General features: G+C 47.8%; 2 protein-coding genes across 5 annotated transcripts in view; both read left to right on the forward strand.

The window, feature by feature from the left end:
* The first annotated feature begins 278 nt into the window (after positions 1 to 278).
* Positions 279 to 5005, forward strand: LOC128106688 (uncharacterized). Its single transcript, XM_052732229.1, has 4 exons — positions 279 to 597; positions 3544 to 3644; positions 4058 to 4359; positions 4651 to 5005. The coding sequence occupies exons 1-4, from the start codon at positions 279 to 281 to the stop codon at positions 5003 to 5005; spliced, it is 1077 nt and encodes a 358-aa protein (XP_052588189.1).
* A 300-nt stretch (positions 5006 to 5305) lies between these two features.
* Positions 5306 to 21513, forward strand: part of Lef1 (lymphoid enhancer binding factor 1) — a 112638-nt gene continuing 96430 nt past the window's right edge. For all 4 annotated transcript variants that reach the window (XM_052731070.1, XM_052731069.1, XM_052731072.1 and 1 more), the window contains exons 1-3: positions 5306 to 5527; positions 7737 to 7803; positions 9154 to 9287. In XM_052731070.1, the coding sequence (XP_052587030.1) occupies positions 5318 to 5527; positions 7737 to 7803; positions 9154 to 9287 (411 nt within the window). In that variant the 5' untranslated portion in view covers positions 5306 to 5317. The remainder of the gene's footprint in view (positions 5528 to 7736; positions 7804 to 9153; positions 9288 to 21513) is intronic.

Here is a 21513-nt window from a genome sequence, read left to right on the forward strand (position 1 = left end):
GGGGACAGGAGGGACCGCGGAGAGGGACCGAAGGGGCGTGCTCTCCAGAAGCCGCTGCCCATGCCACATTAAGAAAAGTTCTGAGACGTGGAGGAAAAGAATGTGATGTTCGAGCCCCCTAGACTAGCGGTTCCCCCGGCTGACACGTGTATTCCAGAACCGAAGTCCACGTGCAGCATCCTCCCCTCTCCCCCTGTCCCCGTGTCACACGGGCTCCTCGGTGCCGGATCTCGACATTCCGGTGCAGAGCAGGACCTCTGGACCCCCTTTGACTCATTATGTTCCCCTGCGACCACCCCCTTGTCCGCTCCACGGTCTCTGCCCTCGGTCACCCTCGGTTCCTCAATGTGGCGGCGCTGGGGCTGGCACTCAGGCCTGGGGTTGACATCCCACCGAGCAGAGTGGATGGGACTCCCTTCGTCCTGCGCGGGGGGCGCACAGGGCTTGACCGCGCCGCGGATCCCGCAGTCCAGTTGCCCGCCCGCCCGGGAGGCCGCGCCGGGCTACAGACGCCAACGGGCGTCTGCAGGCGCCGGATTGGAGAAGGAGGTTTTCACGGTCCCACGAGTTCCCTGGCCCTGGAGGAAGGGGCTTTGGGTTTGTTTGTCTAAGGCGGAAGAGCCCCTGGGACACAAACTGCCACTTCCCTCGTCCCCCTTCTCCGCGACGTCGGTTAAACCGAAGGTGCCCGCAGATTGAGCCCCCTGCCGAAGCTGGGGTGGGAAACCGGGGTCTCGGTTCCGCCCCTGGAATCACATGAATTCGTTTTTTTCTAGTCCCTTCTCGGCTGTCTCTCGGAGCATCCTCTTCCGTAGGGCCCGCCACCTCCTTCCTTTGGGATCCCACCTAGGTTGCAGCTGGCAGAGAGTCTAGGCCACACAAAGGGAAGACCCGGAGCCTGAGCTGGGGTTAGGACCGAGGGGGCGGAGAGGGCTGTGCGGGGGCACTGAGCTTCTCATCCCTGTAATTAAGGACTCTGGACCGTCTGCAGCGGACTCCACTTGGCAGCAAAATCGCTGGGGGGGGGGTCTTCTGGTGTGGGTGTGAGTCATTCCTCCTGAGTGTCCCCCCCCACCCCCCGTGGCGCACTGGGCTACGCTCACCTCGGGGCAGCAGCGCGGCCAACTCTGCTCCCCTAAGCCTGGGTCCCGACTGGGGTTGGTTGCCTCGCCCCTCTACTCTACCCGCCCCCATCCCCACTCCAACCCGCAGGCACAGAACCCGCGACAGCGCCTTATGCAAAAGGAAGTGTTGATATTAAACAAGTTCGCTCCCAAACTAAACCCAAAGCCACCAGGAGGGGAGAAGCCAACAGCAACGCAGCCAGCCCCTAGCAATTGTTTCACGGTCGGAATTAAATCACATCAAAACGCCCCCTGAAACCCACATCCTGAAGGAGTAAACCTACTACAGTCAACCTCCAGTGGTTCGCTAGAGTTCACACGAACAACCTGCCTCTACATCCGAGGAAAGGGGGCGGCGGGGCTGCTTCTGCACCGCACCCACCACATCCCAGACCTAGGATCCCACTCGCCCTACCCGAAGGAGCGAAGAAGCGGCTGCTTATGCTAATAACAGCCCCACAGGAATTAGGAGAGACTGCCAGGCGGCTGCAATGCCTTTGCCAGGAAGGCGAAGTCCAGAGACACCACTTCCTGGGGTTACTTCGCCCCTCCTGTATCGCCTTGCTTTTCGCTCTTAAGACAGACAGGCTTCACAGGGAAAAGTCAACCTCCTTTACCGACAAAGCTCTAAAACATGTGGGCGCGTGGTTTTTAAGGGTGGCCTCGTTGAAGAGTCGCAACACTGCTAAAGACAGCACACCGGGCAGACCACTCACCGCCAAGCATACCGAGAGAGGCCATTAGGTGTTTTCGTTAGAACCAATGTTTCCAAAGAGGGTTACCGCAAGGGACCGAACGCAGCCCCCTATCCCAGGTCTTTTGTAAATCGTTCTCACTAGGTGTTGCTCCAAAATTTCCCATCTTCTTGAGCTCCTAATCTCCGGGACACCTGGAGCTGAGCCCCGTATGACTCACAAGAGTCCAGATAATTAACGCGAAGGAGAAAATGGGAATTCGAATTAGTCGCAACACTTAAAACAGGGAAGATGTAGAGTCGTCATTTAATCTCCTCTTGGCTTTCAAAAATTACCCTCTGGCCATTCTTCTTGCCCCCTCCCTCTCTGGGTTTGATGAAAAGGACTGATCTACTCAGGCTGCTTTGATGAAGCTGCATCTTCCAGGGTTCTTTTGCTCTGTCAAATTGGCGCACTCGGAGGAGGAATTCTGTGTTAAATTTACGTTAGCAGGAACTGTAAATGTCAAACTGTGTCCTCCTCTCCTAGTTTACCACACTAACAGCAATGGAGGCTGCATACCATCACTATAAAAATGGATTTTTTCCCAGCCCTCCTTATTATTCTCCCTGACACCCTGAAGTAAAATGCCATTTTTGATTTTCTTCTGTAAGGCATAGCTTTGTCGATTATTTAATTTTTTAAAAAAGTTTTCGTTATTCTGACTTCTTTCACCAGCCTCTTAATTCTTCCTAAATCTATCAGCTTACATATGACCGACTGGGACATATTACATATTAATTACATATTACCTATGGGACCAACTGAACTGATAAATAGCTTTGAAAACTACTTCTTAGCATGCTCCCAAACTGGTAGTTAGCAATAAGCAAAGTTTTAAATGCCTACTTAAAGAACTGTTAAGGTCTACAGTGTCCAATAGTCCACAATTTCACCTTTAAAAGAGAGATCTTTGCCTAAGCGTTCTTATGTAATGGCACTAACACATAATTGTGTGTTTTATTTTCAATTTAAGGAAGATAGGGATACAATTCTTTCCGTCTCTTGTTTATGGCTCCCAGGTTTTACAGATGGCTACCGCATTGGTGTAATAATTTTTGCCTGAATACTTGACTTGGGGGGCGGGGTTGAGAGCTAAGGAACAAAATGTAATGTTTCTAAACGCAAGCCTCACTTACACAGTAACTTTCCCAAAGCGTCTCCCTTAAAAGTCCTATCTTTTTACGAAATGCCTCAAAGAGACGGTGGGAACTGGGGGATTTTTGAGGTTGGATTCGGATTTACGTTCTCAAGGGTCCCTTTCAGCGTTCTTGTCCAGGATGTCAGCAACTGCGCAGGCATGCCTCCTTTTCCTAGGTCCTTCTTCTCCCTCATTTTGGGATGTATTTTCATTTTCTACAAGGTCTCTACACACTGAGTCTTGCATATCCGAAAACCCACGTCCATCCGGTGGTAAGGACACAATGAAAGCAGTAGTGTTTTAAAAGCGATAATTAAGGTCCAGTCTTCATTCACTCCCTTCTTCCCGGTCCTGTTCCCCCTGGTAAGCCTGGAGATTTGATTTCCCCTTGTCTCCGAAGAGCATGTGGTAGTATACGTTTAGTGCAGCCACAACTCTTTTCCTGGTGCTTGCTGCGTCTCTTCTCTGGTTAGGTGAGCAATGTGTTACATTTTCTCCTTTTCCTTCTCCTAGTCCCTAATTCTCGCCTCATTCCCTCTGTCAGAGCATCTATCAACGTGGTGTCGACCACAGCGCCGGCGGCTTTCTCTTTCATCTTCCTCCCCTTGCCGGAGTGAGGGGGCTAGAGTGGGCGGTGGAAAGGAGGTGGGAGAGAGACTGGCAAAGGACAGGAGTGAGTGGGGGCAAGAGAAGGGATGCTTAGATGATGAAGTTAAGCCATTCAGGTGGAGTTTGTCTATTTCACCCCGGCAACAGCGTGCTTTGGGGTGGGTTACAAGCAGCACCGGGTCCTTCTCCATGTTGCGTTTTTCCCCCCTCCAGGCATGAAAGCATGCGCGCGCACACACACACACACACACACACACACACACACACACACACACACACACACACACGCATGCATGCATGCACACCCACGGCGCCCCCCCAAACTATGACTCGTCCTCTAGGTGCTGGGAAATGAACAGAGTTAGGGGAGAACCTGGATCTCCTCCTCCTCCTCCTCCTCCTCCTCCTCCTCCTCCTCCTAGCAGACTCCCTTCTCCCCACCCCTCCAGTCAGCAGCCAAGGAGAGCAGGAGGCGGGGGAGGGGCGGGGGAGGAGAAGCGACGCAAGTGAATAGCTTTGCAGCGCCGGCTAGGCGCGGCGAGGAGAAGCGGTGGGAAGGCGCAACCGCTCGCTCACCTGCTGGGCAGCGCGCACCGGAGGGACCCGGCTGCGCTCTCGGGGGCCCGGGCATCCGGACTCCCCCGGAGCCTTGCAGGCGGCCACGCTCCGGGTGTTCCCCTCCCGTCGGCCTGGAGGAGCCGAGGGGCCACCGGCAGCTCTTTGCTTTGACAGAGGGGAGGCGGGGAAAGAGGCGAGTAACAGCGCCAGCGAGCCAGGCAGAAACTCGAGCCGGGAACAAAGAGGGATCGGGCTTGTGTGTGTGCGTGCGTGTGTGTGTGTGTGTGTGTGTGTGTGTGTGTGTGTGTGTGTATCGGCCCGAGCTGCGGGCTGGAACATTTGGGCCCGAGGCTCCTGCTGTGACTCCCCAAGACTCCGCTGTGCCAGCCACTGCCGATTCCCAGCGCTCATCAGCACAAACTTTATTCTTGGCAAACTTCTCTTTTTCTCCCCTCCTCCTCCGCCCCCCCCCTCCCCCCAGCAGATTAAATGCTCCTCCAGAAGGAAAACCGAAGCGAAAGGGAAGGAAAGAGGCTCTAACACGGACGTCTGCAGCCCGGGTTGCTCTTTATTGTTTACCCTCCAGGAAGTGGACTTTTCGGTATTTTCTGAGTCTCCTCGCACCTCTGTTGGGGCAAACGGAGCCTTTTGGCCCAGCTCTCCTCGAAAAACCAACTCCGAAAAAGGCATCTGAAGAATCCACGGTGGAGAAGTTTTGCACGGCGACGCGCCACGGGGCCCTCCTTTGCACTTTGGAAAGTCGTGTCCTCTCCGGAACCGGCGTCCCCGGTGCACAGACCCCAGCAAGGCGGGGCGGCCGCCCGGCCCTGGCAGCCTAGCCGAGCGCACGCGGAGCGCCGCAGACGCTCTCAGAGGCGCCGGCGGCTGCCGCCCGCGCAGTCTGGTGCCCTTCGCCCCGGGGCCGGGCGCCGGCGTCCTTCTCAGTGAAGTGGGGAAGCGCGACCATCGCGGCGGCTCCCGCAGCTGTTCCGGCCTCGGACCCTTCGCTTGCCCACCCCGCTTCCATTCGCAGTCCTCCCACAACTCTCACCCCCCCACCCCAACCTACACACACACACCTCACATCGACCCCCCTTTCCTGCCGTCGCCGAGTGCTCCCGCAGCGGAGCGGAGATTACAGAGCCGCCGGGATGCCCCAACTCTCCGGAGGCGGCGGCGGCGGGGGGGACCCGGAACTCTGCGCCACCGATGAGATGATCCCCTTCAAGGATGAGGGCGATCCTCAGAAGGAGAAGATCTTCGCCGAGATCAGTCACCCCGAAGAGGAGGGCGACTTAGCCGACATCAAGTCCTCCTTGGTTAACGAGTCCGAAATCATCCCAGCCAGCAACGGGCATGAGGTGAGTGGGCCGCTGTCCGGAGAGGCGTGGCGGGTCCCGGGGACGCCGAGATGGAAGCCAGCGGAGCGCGCGGCCACTGTGGTCCCTCGCGGGCTGGGCGGGGAATAACGGCCCCTACTCCACGGCGCGCACGTGTGTGAGCGGCGGGCAAGGAAATTTAGTCCAAGTGGGTCTGTGGCTAAATGGCGGTGAATGGGCAGGAAACGGTGGCCTTTGCCCGACCCGTTTCGCCCTCCGTCGTTTCGGCGGGGCTGCGGGGAGCGATGCATTAAAAGCAGGGATGTCTAAGCACGACTGCGAAGTCCATCCCGGGGCGGAAAACAAAGTGCATCCGCTAGCTCTCTCGGTACAGTGTGCAAAAGTGCGTTAAACCACCGAGGTTCCAAGGAGCGGAGCCCCAGGCGGGAGGAAGGAGAGGCGGGCGTGGGCCGGCCAGGAGGGGCCCTCCCAACCGCCGCGGAGTAGGGCGCGCGCCCCAACTGCGGGGGCGTTGCGGGGCCGGGTCCCCACAGCGGGCGAGGCTGCTGCGGGGAGCCGTGGGCGAGCCGACCCGAGCCACCCAACAGCATAAGACACCGCAGTCCTTCCGCCCGCAACCCCGGCATTTAAAGTGGAAAGAAAGGCGTTTATTTGGGCTTAGGCAGGCCTTGGATCTCTGCAGAAGAAAGGCGAGCCCGAGAGCGGGGCGGCGGCAGCGGAAGCCGGGCCGCGGCTGGGGAGGAGGGACACGCTTTATCAGATCTGGGGGCCAGCTGCAGGCGACGGCGCTGGTAACCCGAGTAGAGTAAATAGAGACACGTGGGTGCCGGCGCGAGGGAGCCGAGAGCCGGGCCGCGCGCGAGCATCGGATGGGCGTAGATACCCCAAAGCCCACACCTCACCGGCAACTCCGGCTCAGCAGCTGGGGAAACCTCACGGGGACATCCAGTCGAAAAGTTCTGATACCCAAATGATGTCCCCAACGTTTTTTCCTTCCAGAGAAACGTGGAGACTATACCCTTTTCCTTCAATGGCAGCCTTCTGCCCCCACCCCAAAGAAAGGGTGGTTTCGGGGGCGGGGACATTTTGGGTTTAAAGAGTTCTTTTAAGAACACCTCAGAGTTACCTTCTCTGTCCCGATGGCAGGGGTGAGTACACGTTTGAGAAGGCTGTGTGTGTGTGTGTGTGGGGGGGGGTGCTGGTTCCTAGAATATAAGGGGGCTCTCTATTCCCAAAGTTCAGCAAAAGGTAGAGGAGGGCGGCTAGGGTGCAGTCAAAATCAGGTAAATAAGGTTTCTGTGCGCCTGAAGGATGAGGTCGCCTGGAGGACAGAGGTTCAAAGAATCAAATACCATCTAAACTCCGGGGCTTTTTGCCAGACGGTAGAGTGGCCTCTCTGTACTAGAGTAGTCCACAGATTTCCATCCACCTCACATTTCCACGGTTTACTGGTCAGAGGTGAAAAGCAGTGCTTTGGAAACCGAGAACTACTGGGTTGGGAGTTTGAACGGACCATCTTTCCGCGGTGCAAGTGGAGCAAGCAGCCTCAGCCTCACGGAAGATGGTGAAGGGGTCATACCGCTGATTTGCACGTGGTTGAGTCGGGTCGGTGGCGCTTACCAAAACTGACATTAACTGGGCTACCTTTTAGATGTCTACAACCCGACTCTCAGTTTTCCCTCCCTTTAACCACAGACCAGCTCTCCTCTCATAGCCTGCTAGCATTCAGCCTTTAAGTTGTGCTTGAATGCAGTTCCAGCTAGGACTGCTTCTTAAACAATTTCCCTAAGACCTCAGCAAAGGGATTGTTTTGTTTATGTTTCCGGATCTCGTTTTCAGTTACAATATGGTGTTTCTGGTGGCATTTAATCAGATCTTGTCAAAGTGAACCAAGGCTGAAGAGGCTAACACATCTTAGAAGTTGGGGCACCCAGGAAGCACGGATGGGTTGTTAGAGCAGGACACGTCATCCCCAAATTCACTTTTTTTTTTTTTTTTTTTTTTGCCACCATTCTAACCTTTTGATCCGGAGTACCTAATAACCACTCAAACACACACATTGAAAAGAAGATTTTTCCAGTACTCAAGCCTGCCCTGTCCTTACTTTTAATCAAATGGGTAGACGGAGTTTTACCTAAACCTCTTCCTTGGGATGACCAGCAGACACACCCTTACTGTTACAAACTAAGACTGTCTTCTTTCTTTTGGGGGTGGCTCTCCACGCCATTAGGTGGTAAGACAAGCACAGCCTGCTCAGGATTCCTACCACGACAAGGCCAGAGAACACCCCGATGACGGTAAGAGGCCAGATTCTCTCTCTCCCCACTCTACCAGAGGGAGGGCATGTGCAGTTTGAGTATCTGGTTTTGATATACTTCCATTGGAGTTCAGTAGGCTGGGACCAGATATGCAAGACTGTGCCCATCCATGTACGACCTTTTTGACAGAGTAGGAAAGAAAGCCCAGAAACTCAGTTTCTCTTTCATTGAGAACCAGTCCTTGAATGAGCCTAGGCCTCTGGATTCCTCTTGGCTTCCAGAATCTCAGAGAAGAAGGAATGTTTCTGAAGCATGTTTTTCAACAGTAACGATTTAGAATTTTTCATTTGCAAAATTGCTGTGTGTAGTTTCTCAGTACAGGGGAGGAGGAAGGCACTGTGCGGACAGAGGGATCAGAGCTCAGTAAAACTGAACCTAGCTTCTAAAATATAAAAATATTAAATGCTACACCTATCAACTGATAGGCGTTTCTCCCATTGCTGATTCTTTTCAATACTCAGAAAAAAAAAATCCCACACACATACGTGCACGCTCCCTCTTTGCTCTGAGTTTAATCAGCTCACGGTAGGGTTCAGTTGTCAATCAGCTGGCATGTCTGGTCTCCTTCAATTACTTAACAATTGGCCTGTCTAGAGTGGAATGTTTGTACATTCAGTGTGTCGACCAAGGGGCAGGGAGAAAGCTGTATATCAGCCTTCCTTCTTGGCAACAAATAGTTATACAGATTAAAAGTAAAGGGACATTTCTTTGGCAGACTGACATAAGTTTAGCCATGAAATTAGGTCTTCCAAAGGTTAATTCACTACAAATTTGGATTTTAACCGTACACTAGATCCAGTTTTCTCCTTCAGGAAAATCTAACGTTTGATAAAAAAAAAATCCAGAGGCACAGGTGGAACTTTTGAGTTTGTCTAAAAGAAGGAGACATCAAATGTATAAGTGTGTGTGTGTGTGTGTGTGTGTGTGTGTGTGTGTGTGTGTGTGTGTGTTGGGGGGGTAGATGGCCTCACATGTAACAGGTTTTAAGTTTGTGTGTGTTCCCTTGGGTTTCCGTATTGCTCAGTCCAGTTTGTTAGCATTAGTACAAATTAAGTTAGATGAATAACACTTATTTTTGTAAAAACATCAGTCAGTAGTGGAAGTAAATTGAACCACATGTTTTTTAAACATCTGGTTTGCTGTTAAGCCATTGGAGAGCATAAATACTGTCAATCCAAAATAGAGCATAATAATCCAGTTACAGTATTTTATAAACAAATATTTTATGTAAAGCCTGGCTTGTCTTAGGAGCAAAAGATTTCCTGATGACAATAGTGTGATATAGAAGGAAAGTCGATGCAAATTTGATTGTCCTTTGGATTCTCCCAGGAAAGCATCCAGATGGAGGCCTGTACAACAAGGGACCCTCCTACTCCAGTTATTCTAGCTACATAATGATGCCAAATATGAACAGCGACCCGTACATGTCAAATGGATCTCTTTCTCCACCCATCCCGAGGACAGTGAGTAACATGCTGATGTTGAAAATTATTTTCAGACGTGCAAATTAATTTGTGTTTCAACAGAATGCTTATTTCTTCAAGCACATTGGTAATGCCTTCACTGTATGTGACTAGTCATCACTCGGTGAGAGCCCTGTAAGGATGGGCAGCCTGAGAACAGCACTGTCTTTCTGCCTCCCGTTTGGGTTTTTAGATTCAGGCTGACGGACTAAGAGGAATAAGTAGAGGATCACAAATTATGAAACCAAATGGAGCCAAGTCAACAAGTCTGTGATTTTTTTTATAAGTACTGTGTTTCTATGCTGATGATGGGAAGAAAATGGATTTAATCTTTCAGTTGACAAGGATCAGGTAGCTTTCAAAACCCTAAACCGTTTAGAGGCTCATTTGGACCTAGACATGCAGACCGTTATTTCGGCTTATGAAAATGTCTTCTTTTATTATATTAGCTATTGTTTATAAGGAAGGTGGATAAGCCATTTTCACTTCATCGTCATCGTCAGTGGGGAAAGTATCATCTGAAGGTCATGTACTAAAAGTCATTGCTATTTTTAATCTTTTAGTTCAATTAACTTAAAGTTGTAAAAATGCAGTGTCACATGTGTTCAGTGTTAAGCAATATTAAGGATTTCACGTCATTTATCGGAGAGAGGGGTAGAGACTGCACCTGTGTCTCCAGAAAACATCCCAATGGTAACTTGTGGAGGGTGTGCGCGGGATTGTCCTGGTGAATATGCTGAATATACCGGTGCTTCTTGGGAAGCTGCTGAGGGGGCCATTAGCTACTTGGGCCCAGCCCCATCCCTTCACCACTCAGTGAAGAACAGGCGGGAATGAGTCTCTGACTTCTTGGGGTGAATCTAGTCTCCTGGAACTCAGTGCTTCTACACACTTGAGCCAGTCAGAACCGCTTGGGGGAGGGGTGTCACTGAGGCATTAGTGACAGAATCTGAGAGCTGGGAGCGTCACTAAAGAAGCAGAGAGGAAGTGGCTGGTAATCAACTGGAGTGCTTGTGGCGGTCTGAATGGTCTCAGCCCTCAATGGTTAAAATGATAGGTGTGTGGAGTTTGTGGGCCTTGTGATTTTAAACTTTAAGTGATCATTTTTTCTGCAAATTCCAGCTGGATATTTAAACTGAGGTAGGGAACACAGTTTTTCTCATTTTTATAAAGCAGCTGAAATTGAGCTCATGGGGATCAAATCTTGGAGATTTTTGTGATGTTCCTGTTACAGGGAATGTTCCCTCACATTATCTTAAGATATTTCAAATATTTAATGTCTGTGTGGTATGTAGGATCTTCTACCTAAAAAGGGGGATGAACTAATAAAGCAATTGTAGTCTATTGTTTAGAGATTATCCCCCAACACACACTGAAAATGCTTCTGGGTTTTGAAACTTATAGAGGGCTTGTTGAGCCAGAAAGACAAATATATCTGGTTTTTTTTTAGTTTTGTTTTGTAATAGTTTTGCAGGTGTGGGGTTTTTTGTTTGTTTGTTTGTTTTTAATGGGAGGGACGTTTTGGATAAGGAACAGTTGAAGATTTGGTAGAAAGGCTAAAAGGTCAAGAAGTAATCTTTTCAAATCAAGTTAGGTTTAGGTAATAGAAATTCGCTTCCAAAACTGTTTATATTTTACCCGTGAATACAGTTGTTTTGAATTGTAGTTTATTCTATAGAGAGAACAGCCGCTTCTCTCTCCAGACAAGAAATTTGGGGAAATTAGTAGAATAAACTTCCTGGTATTGATATGTAACTCCTACAAATAGTGAGTTCTCCTTTCCCCTTTGAGGTGGTGTTCTGTCTTAGGTCTCTGTAGCCTTTTCTCCCGATTCCTCTGATGTATCTTTTTGGTGTGTGTACGCCTGCCGACCTACCTTATAGCCAAGCACCATTTTGAAATGTCAATAGATTGGAAGATATTTACTGTTATGTATGTATTAAAATGTTGACATCCATGAATCAGTCATTGCTTAGGAAAGATTTGTGGGCAGAGTAAATGTCACTAGGTGCAGCCTGTGTTCAGAGAACCGTTATTCCGTTTCTGATGCCTGTGCTGAATCCTCTTACATGTGAAAACGCATTCGTGTTAGGTATGTCTTATTGAGAGACCCTGCAGTTTGCACAATTCCAGAAGCCTTTCCGTTTTAACCACAAGGCTATGTCAATTTTTTCAGAGTCCAACTGAAGTGAGTTACAATCTTTGGTTTTTAATACCTAACAGCTGTTTGTAATGTTTCTGAGATCAAAAACACTTTAACCGGAAGGCAGCCTCTCTTCTTCGCCCTAACCACACTTGTGCTCTCTTCCTCCTCCTCCTCCTGTCCTCAGCAGGATTGTTTGTGTCACTGACTACAGCAAGGGTAGACTTTCTTAGGGGTGTCCGGAGCGGGGTGACCATTTGCATTTGAGTTTTAGGGTGGGGGCACCCCTCTGACTTGGATTTGCATTACAAACAACCCCTAGTTTATTGTATCTGCTGCCTGTGAGAACTGGAGAGAAACATCTGTGGGCGGGAGACGCATCGACTGAGCCCCTCTCCTTTCTGAGTCTAACTGCAGTTCTGAGAGCTCCAGCTGTGGCCAAGTGGCACACACAGGGGCGCCTCTTCTGAAATCTCACTATAGCCATATGCCGTTGGTCCTGTTTTAAGCCAGGCCGGGCGTCCTGGTACCTATTCAGGAGAACGGCCTTCACCCACCCATCTTTTCTCCTTCTGCAAGGATGTTTTAGTTGGGACCCCCGTTCTAAAACTGGAACTTTTAAGGGAGTATATCTGTATCAGACATCTTATGAATGAGTCTCTCCTAGAATTTTAAATACAAATTTTTAGTTCAGATAAATGGAGCAAAATCAAGGAGAAAGCAGCCGTGGCCACCCGCTTGGTGGGTTCTTCAAGCACAGACGATGAGAAGGTGTGCAAGCCTGTAAATATTTCAGAGACAGGACCCACAGAGAGTTTATTAAAGCGTATTTCCAAACCTTTCTTTCTCTAAAGCTTATTTGTGAAAATCAGGCCAATGTCGAGGTATTACAACAACCACAACAACAACAACAACAACCACAACAACAACCGCCAGTTCTTTGCATCCCACGCTCGGTGGTAGAGCTCGGTGTCTGAGCACAGTGTGAATGAACCCTGAGCTGAGCTTCTTTAACATATGAAAGTTCCCTCCTGGGCTAAGATTAGCCTGTGGTCATTCTTCTTGGGAGTCAAACTTCCATTTGTCCCTCCTGCAGCCCAAATGGTTAACACTTTACCTTCCATTTCTCCTCTGATGCCTGGGGAGGGAGTGGTACCAGAGAGCCAGGAAGCTGGCCATGGCCCCTGACCTCAGTAGTTCTGAGGCATGAAAGCTTCGAACATTAGGTGTTTACGGCTCCATTTCACCCACCTTTTAAAACTTTAATTTTAAAGTAGGAATTGCTATGGAAAAGTTATGGGGATTCATTTTTTATTATTTAGAATAACTCAATGCTGTTGGATGACTTTTCTGTCAAGGAATTCACATTTATATTTCAGATGAACAGATCTGTGTCTGTTACAGCTCCAGTCCTTGATTTTGTTGTATTAGTTTACAAACAACTAAGATTTTATTTTGGTCAGTGTTCACATCTGGGACAAAGGAACTGAGGTGGATTTGGCTAGCCATGAAGCCCCTGAATACCACTGTGCCGATGTTGTGTGGCCTTGAAACAAACTGTAAGATACAGAGACTCAGGGGCCAGTGACTGGACTTGTGCCTCATCTGAGGCTTATGAAGGAGGGAGCTCTTTGTCCTGCAAGGGGCTACCTAATTTGACTTCCTGAAAAATTAATTTAAATTTTCTGACTCCAGCTGTTTAATTTCTCACAGCTAAGTAAGCTGGGTTTTTCCCTCTTTACCCTCAAGCATAGGCTATATTTTCAAAGTGAATTCTGTGTAATATTTGTATGTAGCTGTCAGGGGAAGGTGTAGGAAAATTCCTCTTCCGAATCCCTGGTTATTCTGTTTGATCCTTCCTTACTACGCTGCTCCCAAGTTGGGAAAGACTCATAATTGAGAAGAATTTGGAGCGATTACTATTGCTCCCCCAGATAGACCAGATCTCTAATGACGCTGCTTACTCTAATGTCCCCGGGAGCCGCACTCCACGTGGCCCTTTAGTAGGCACATTGACTGATCCGCATTTACTGATCACTGATCCTTATTCAGTTATGTCTTTTGAAATGACCGTAGTAGTTTTGTTTGTCTATTCAGAAAAACATGAGAACAGCTCAAAATATAGTAACTTCACTAACACAAGAGCACTAAATCAAACTGGGAACAAACCGTTTGCTGTTTGGTTGGTTTTGATTTTTTTTTTTTTTTTTGAGACAGGGTATAGGGCCTTGAACTCAGAGAAATACAAGGACCTTTGCTTCCCAATGCTGGGAGTAAAGGCATGAGAGCCAGCTGGATCCTTCTGTTTTGAATTATCCATACATCCCGGTACAGATCTTTGCTTTATTCCCATCAGTCTCCTTGTTCCGATTCCGTCTTCACTGCAGCCGCACACTTTGGAATGACCAGCAGAGCTGGAATTTACTAGGAAGCCCACTTGGCCTTGGACGTGGAGCCTCATGAGCATGCCAGCTGAGAACATTCGCAGCTGTTGAGTTTTCAGAAATGAATCTGTGAATTCTGTGAGCAAACCCATTTGGATTTATGTGACTGAAATTTTTTGAGCAGTCAGATCACTCCTTTTTTTTTTTTTTTTTACTCCTTTTATCTCCATTTACATATTATTGATAAGATTGGAATTTTTATGGATTCACTTCCCTTTGATTTTGGAGAAAGACTTGGAGTTTAAAAATCAAACATTCCAGTGCTGTCTGTGGCCAGCAGAAAAAGCATGTGTGCATTATTTCCAGGTGTATGTAGCACCCAGCAGCTACCATACCACAGGAGTGGTTGACGAAGGACTGAAGGTTGGTTTTTAAAAGAAGGTGTTCATTTTAAAGTTGTACTCTTTATAAGCACCTGTGACAAGCTGGTCCAGTCTGTAGGGAGCCAGTGCCCTGATAATCGAGAATGAGTACTGTTCATGCCCATCCTAGCAAGCCTACATTCATTTGTCATGGTGTCTGCCTAGCACACACAAAGCCCCAGGCTCAGGCCTCAGCACCACACAAAGTGGATGTGGTGGTACAGACATCTGTAAACCCAGGACTTGGGAGGTGGAGTCAGGAAGATCAGAAATCCAAGCTAATTCTCAGCTACTTAGTGAGTTCAGGGACAGCCTGGGCTACAAGAAATCCCATATCAAAAATGAATGAATGAATGAATGAATGAATGGGCTACAAGAAATCCCATATCAAAGATAGATAGATAGATAGATAGATAGATAGATAGATAGATAGATAGATAGACAGATAGAATTTAAAAAGGCGGGGGACAAGGACAAAAAGTAATAGCCACAGGCTTTATTGAAATAACTGTTAAAATATACTTTTGGGACCAAATTTGGTGGCACACACATATTTCTAGCTGCTTGGAAGGCTGGAGCAGGAAGATTGAGTTTAAAGTTCAAGGCCAGACTGAGCCAGCATAGCAAGATGTGTGTGTGTGTGTGTGTGTGTGTGTGTGTGTGTGTGTGTGTGTGTGTACATACATAAACTCATAACTGCTTTTTAAATACTGCAACTTAAAATTTTTTAAATTGAACTTTATTCGTGTGTATATGGTCTACGCAGTGCACACCAATGAATACTGTTGCAAGCATGCCAAGATGGACATGTGTGCAGAGGTCAGAGGGCAACTTGGGAAGTTCTTCTTGCACTGTGGGTCTCAGGATTGGAACTCAGGTCCTCAGGCTTGCTGAGCCACCTCACACTGGCCCTGTTAGGATTTTTTTAAAATGAAATCACAATTTTGTAATTGTAAACTTTCCTTATAACTCTGTAAATCATGTTAAAGATGTAAATGATCCAGTCTCTAAAACTTAGAGCCCTAAAGCCCCAAAACGAGTTATAATCCAGCAGCCAAGAATGGAAATGAGTAGGGGTGAAGAACCAGGGCTCTTAATCAGAGGGCTGTGGAGCAAGTAGGGGCTGCAAGTTCAGAAACTCCGGCACCCCAGCTGTGTGTGTTTCCCACTTAACAGAGGTGATAGCGAGGAGCACAGGGTCTGTAAAGAAGACATTTATGTGCTGTGTCAACTCTAGCTAAGCTCACTGAAATCATGAACTTGCCTGTGTGTATTATTCCAAAGCTCGCTAGGGAATGGGAGCCTGTATGGGAGGTGCTTCAGGGCATCACCAAGTGGGAAGAATTTAGGTTGCCCCTCTCACTCCCCCTGTTAGAGGCAGAGAAGCTGTGCCACAGTAGGTCTAGAAATAGACATTTACACTTTTGCCGTTGTCTACCGGCAATGACTCTTTCAAAGCTCTGTTACTGATCCTTGTGACTTCCTGTACCCACCAGCTAATAATCCTATATGGCATCTGGTGGCAGTTTTGCAGAAATCACATTTTGATCTTCACTGGGGTAATTTACTCCCACGACGATATAAAGTTCACTTTAATAAAGGCGATTAACCAGGCCTGGCGGCAAAGGCCTGTCATCCCAGCTCCTCAGGAGGTTGAGGCAGAAAGATTGTAAGTTTCAGGATGGCTTGGAAAAATTTGTAAGATCCCGTCTTGGAAGGAAAGGAAAAGAGTGCTGGGAGTAAAGGGCCACGGTAGATGCTTGTGCAGCTTACCTGAGACCCTAGGCTCCGTACCCAGTACAGCAATACGAGTGAATGAAGGAGCCTGTTGCTACTCACCACTGAGGAAGGTGGGGTGAAGAGGCCGATGGAGAGAGACTGTGACGTGAAAAGAGGAGAGGGGCCTCGAGGAAAGCTTGACTTAAAAAACAGTATTGCCAGTCACCTGCCTACAAATTTTAAGTCTGCTCAAATTTTTTAATTTAAAAAAATTGTAATCCTGATAAACCTTTAAAGATTTATTGTTTGTATTATGGGTCGATATGTGTATCTGCATGCAGGTATGTACATGTGAGACCAGAGGCATCAGACCCCCTGGGACTGTAGTTACAGGTGGTTTTGAACCACCTGATATATAGATGCTAGGAACAGAACTTAGGTCCTCTAGAACAGTAATTGCTCTCAACTGCTCAGCCATCTCTCCATCCTGATAGCTCTCCAGGCTGATAGCTCTGTCATAAACACTGTCAACAAATGATGGGAGTTGATCCCTTAGTCATGAGTTCATCCAGGATTGAGATAGTTATGTCAACCTAGATCAGAAGGGATCATCATCAATTCCCCCCCACCTCACCCCCACCTCCACCCCCGTCATCTTGCTAGACCAATAAAGCACCGACAGGAATGTACACATCCTTGTGTCTGTTTTTGTATTTCTAATATGTTCCCTCTTTTATCAAACCAAATTCCTTATGAAATACAAGACCTGAAAGTATCTGCTAAATAACCTTGTCTTTTAGTGGTTTTTTCATTCTCTGATTTCTTGTGAAGGGTCATTGGACCACTGTGCTGCATGGCGTGCTTAATGAAAGCCAGTATCTCATGGAATGTTCTGTTTCCAGGTAATATCTGAAATGGCTCATCGGGAGACTAAAAAGGGATGGGACCAGAGCCCCAGGAGGATTCTTGTCTCTTGCGTAGATCCTAGACACCTAGGACAAATGCAGATGGCTTTTTCCCCCCAAGCGCCACCCCTAAGAAAGCGCCCCTAAGTGCTTTTTGGCATCATGTCACTAATGCTTTGCCATTTATTTCTACTCTCTCTCAGCTGCAAAGGCCAAGGTTTTCACTAACAATTGGGACATTTTTAGATATTAGAAAGTCTGTATAATCTTCACAGATACGTGTGGCTGGGGTGGCTTCTAAACCAGTGTGTGCCATAAATTGATTACACTATTCAGTGACACCGAGAACATAACCTTGAGATTTTTAGGGAGTGTTGATGGAGGGAGGTCCAGGGTTAGATGTCAGATGACCTGAGGCCTAGTCCGAAGTCTGTTGCCCTCTTCTGGAACCTTCCCCAGCCTCTGTTTCCTCTCCTGTGTGGCTGGCCTGCCTTGCTGTGCCAACATGGAGTTCTGGTGGCACAAAGCAAGCCTGTGAAAGTGTTGTTTCCCAGGTGTGATGGTAGACTAGAGTCTAGAATGGTATGGACCGGGGTCTAGAGTCCCTCCTGGGAGGGAGGGTTCCTGTAGCTGTGACTGGTGTGTGGCTGGACCATGAAGCTCTGGAGAAAGGAAGGACACGTGATTCTTCCTGTGCCATGATGCTGGCCCAGAATCTGGACCCTGGTCCGTGAAGGCTTTACCCTAACCTTTGGGAAAGTGTTACATGTCTTAAGTTTTAGGGACTCAGCAGCATCCTTGTCTCTTTGTGATGTTTTTCTTGGGCTCCTTTTCTCTCCTGAATGTCAGGAGAGCCTTACTCTCTCACCTTTAACACCCGCCTCTCCTCTAAGTGAAAGGGATATGTAAGGGGATAGCTTCCAGATTCTCCCTAAAGTCTCATATCCTCGCAGCATTTGATAGGAAGTTATCAGATAACCTATGCTCTCTGTTTGGCATAGGAGTTAGTCAGAAGGGCTCTCCTCTTAACCTTCTAGGATCTGGATTTCTTCCTCTATTGCAAAATTACCTGGAGAGGAGCTTGAGGACAAAGAGCTGGTTACATTTTTCCTGGGACATTTTCTTCTGGCTGAAATCTTCCTGTCTTGGCACCAAAAAAGATCAGGTCCAAAGGACATGTCAGCTGGGCATTGAGGGAAAAAAACAGTCTGTGGAAAAATTCCGGTTTCCATAATGTCTCCCTCCTACAATAAGGTGCTTTGTAGACCAGCTCCAATGACTTGGATCAAGGAAAAGATGTTATGTGAGATGAGGGGCTTGGCTTGATGCTAGACACAGCAAAGGGAAGAGCCTGACTTCCAGCCAGTACTGGAGGAAAAGGAAAGAAAAGAAAAAGACACCAATTTCGTTGTATTTCCAATGTGTTAGACTTTAAATTTAGATGATTAAAGTCAGAGACAAAACCCAAAAGTATTAAAAGCAAAGAAATGTTGACCACTTTACTACTACTGGATTTAACGAGTCAGCCTGCCCTCGGGGTAAAGAGAATCAACTCTCTCAAATATTGTTCAGTATTTTTTTTTTTTGCCCATTTTTATGAATATGCTAAAATTCTTAGATTAATAGTCAGTATCATTGTTTTTTTATTTTGAAGTGAAAATGGAAAAACAAAGTATTTTTAAAAAAATACTACCTAGTAGTTTAATTTAAAGATCACATGAACCGGGTGTGGGTTAAAATCACTGTGTCAGCCGGGCGGTGGTGGCGCACGCCTTTAATCCCAGCACTCGGGAGGCAGAGCCAGGCGGATCTCTGTGAGTTCGAGGCCAGCCTGGACTACCAAGTGAGTTCCAGGAAAGGCGCAAAGCTACACAGAGAAACCCTGTCTCGAAAAACCAAAAAAAAAAAAATCACTGTGTTGAAGTCAAACCCATGCTAAGGATGGCAGGAACCTCCCCCAGGTTAAGGGACTGTACGGTCAGGGCCCTTTCCTTAGGTATAGACTTGTTTATTGTCATTAAAAAATAGTCACATTTGCCTCCACGAATAGAAAAAATGTTATTAAATCAGTCATAATATTGATAAAAAAAATCATGATATGTAAAGCAGGCAAGCTGCTTGATTTGGTTAGAAATTTCTTTTCAAAATCCTTAACTATATTTTTATGAAGATAAAAGAACTATTTTTTAACTACAAAGGCTTGCTCGGCAGCCTTTGAGACTTCTTTCTTTGCACATATATTAAAGCCGTGGGGTCGGGCGCCAGGGCAGGCCCCTTGGCCTCCAAACATGAGTTCTCAGCACCCAGCCCTGGTCGAGTCCAGGCGGAGGATGCTGAAGTTGTTTACCTGCGGTCACACTGTATGGGGTTCTCTCCTAGTGCCTTGCCCTGCTGACCCCAGAGAGAACCCACACTGTTCAGCATCATTTGGAAAGCTTCCCACACTCTGGAACAGTTGCAGATCTTACCTCCTCACTTCACCTACAGCTGTTATCCCAGACATGTGTCTTTTTTGTTTTGTTTTTCAAGACAGGGTGTCTCTTTGTAACTGCACTGGCTGTCCTGGAACTTGCTCTGTAGACCAGGCTAGCCTGGAACTCAGAGATCCACCTGCCTCTGCCTCCCGAGTGCTGGGATTAAAGGCACAGTGCCCCCATGCGTGGCTCCAGACATGTGTCTTAAACCTTGCTCTGAATCTGTGTCTGGATTCTGTGGCTCAGTGTCCCTGAAATACCCCATTCATCTTCTTGTCCTCACTTGAGGCCCAGGGTGGAAGGTGTCACCTCCTTGAAGCATTTGACAGTTTCTCTTCCAACTAGGGGTGGCCGTGCTGGCCTGTGCATTTCTACTGGATCTTTATGGTTCTTTATACATTTTACAGATAGATTCATTTTTAAAAAACTTTATGCATGTTTGAATGAATGTCTGTGAGAGTGTGTGTGTGTGTATGGGTGTATGGGTATGTGCAAGTGTGTGTGTATGTATGTGTATCTAAAGAGGCCAGAGGTATTGGAACCTTCTGGAGTGTGCTACAAGTATTATAGTGAGCCACCCAACATGGGTGCTGGGAACCGAACTCAGGTCCTCTGCAAATGCAGTAAGTGCTCTTAACCTCTGAACCATCTCTCCAGCCCCTGTATATACGTTTTGTATTAGTTAGGTATCTCCATGTCGATTTCTTACTGTCAATTCCTTTGAGCACAGGGATTAAGTTTTAATCTTCTGTTACCCACAAATTTTTATACTGCATGTCATGATGCAGGTCATTCACCAGATGTTTAATGAAATAGGTTAGGAATTTTTAAACTTCAAGAGTAAAGGCTGACAATGTCAGATACCAGTCCATATTTATATGAGAACTCTTAAAAATGTATAGGTTTATGCTGACTCCCAGAGCTAAGATTGAGTTTAGAAATTTTCATACTTTTAAATACTGTTAGTGAACTTGATATTAAGCTTCGGTTTTGAGTATGTAGTCCGTGCCAGAACTTTCCTACATTCCACGTCCATAAATGAGGTCATTTAGTAAGCAAGGCAAGCAGTGCTGGCCCTAACACCCCACCCCCACCCCGGCCCAGGCAGTGGATGAGGGAACTGAGGCACAGAGTGTGAAAAACGTCGAGAAATGGAAGATCATATGGAGAAGACAGTTTGCTCTGGTCACGGCTGGCCCACAGATGAACTATGAAGGGGACCTAAATCTTGACTCTGATTGCAGGCTGCTTTCTCTAACTTCAGCCTTTCTTTCCTGTTACCCAGAAGATGCTGGAGGAGTTCTAATCAGTGGGTTTATCACTAGCAGTAATTCATAGAGAAGAGTGTGGTGACCAGTGAGACCCCGTGTGAAAGTGTGAACTTTCCCACGCTGTCTTTGGTGGTGAGAGCTGTTAAAACATGAGGGGGCAAGCAGTCGAAGAAAGGAGGCAGAAGATGTTGGGGAGTGTTTTGGAGTGTTCTAGCTCGAAGGCCAAGGGGGGTGTTAACTAAATCGTGGATTTAAAAGGAAGAGGAGGTTTAGGACACATACTCATGAGTTTTTCTTAGGCATTTTTCTGTCTTCACTTTTTTTTTTATTAAGAGATTTTCTATTCATTTTACATACCAACCACGGATTCCTCTGTCCTCCCACCCCCCAGCCTTCCCCCCAATCCATCCCCCATTCCTACTTCCTCCAAGGCAAGGTCTTCCCTGGGGAGTCAGCAGAGCCTGGTACATGCAGTTGAGGCAGGTCCAAGCCCCTCCTCCCTGCACCAAGGCTCTGGAAAGTGTCTCACCATAGGTACTAGGTTCCAAAAAACTGGTTCATGCTCTAGGGATGGGTCCTGATCCCACTGCCTGGGGGCCCCCTAAACAGTTCAAGCTAATCAACCGTCTCACTTACCTAGAGGGCCTAGTCCAGTACCATGGGGGCTTCTCAGCTATTGGTTCACAATTCATGTGTTTCCACTAGTTTGGCTAGTTGTCTCTACTTTTTCCAATCACGGTCTCAATATCTCTTGCTCATATAATCCCTCCTCTCTCTGGTCGATGGGGCTCCTGGAGCTCTGCCTGGGGCTTGGCCATGGATCTCTGCATCTGCTTCCACCAGTCACTGGATGAGGGTTCTATCATGACAGTTAGGGTGTTCGGCCATCCCATCACCAGAGTAGGTCA

The sequence above is a fragment of the Peromyscus californicus genome, unplaced genomic scaffold (assembly GCF_007827085.1).
Source record: "Peromyscus californicus insignis strain IS unplaced genomic scaffold, ASM782708v3 Scaffold_9__1_contigs__length_137607984, whole genome shotgun sequence".
Taxonomy (NCBI): Eukaryota; Metazoa; Chordata; class Mammalia; order Rodentia; family Cricetidae; genus Peromyscus; species Peromyscus californicus.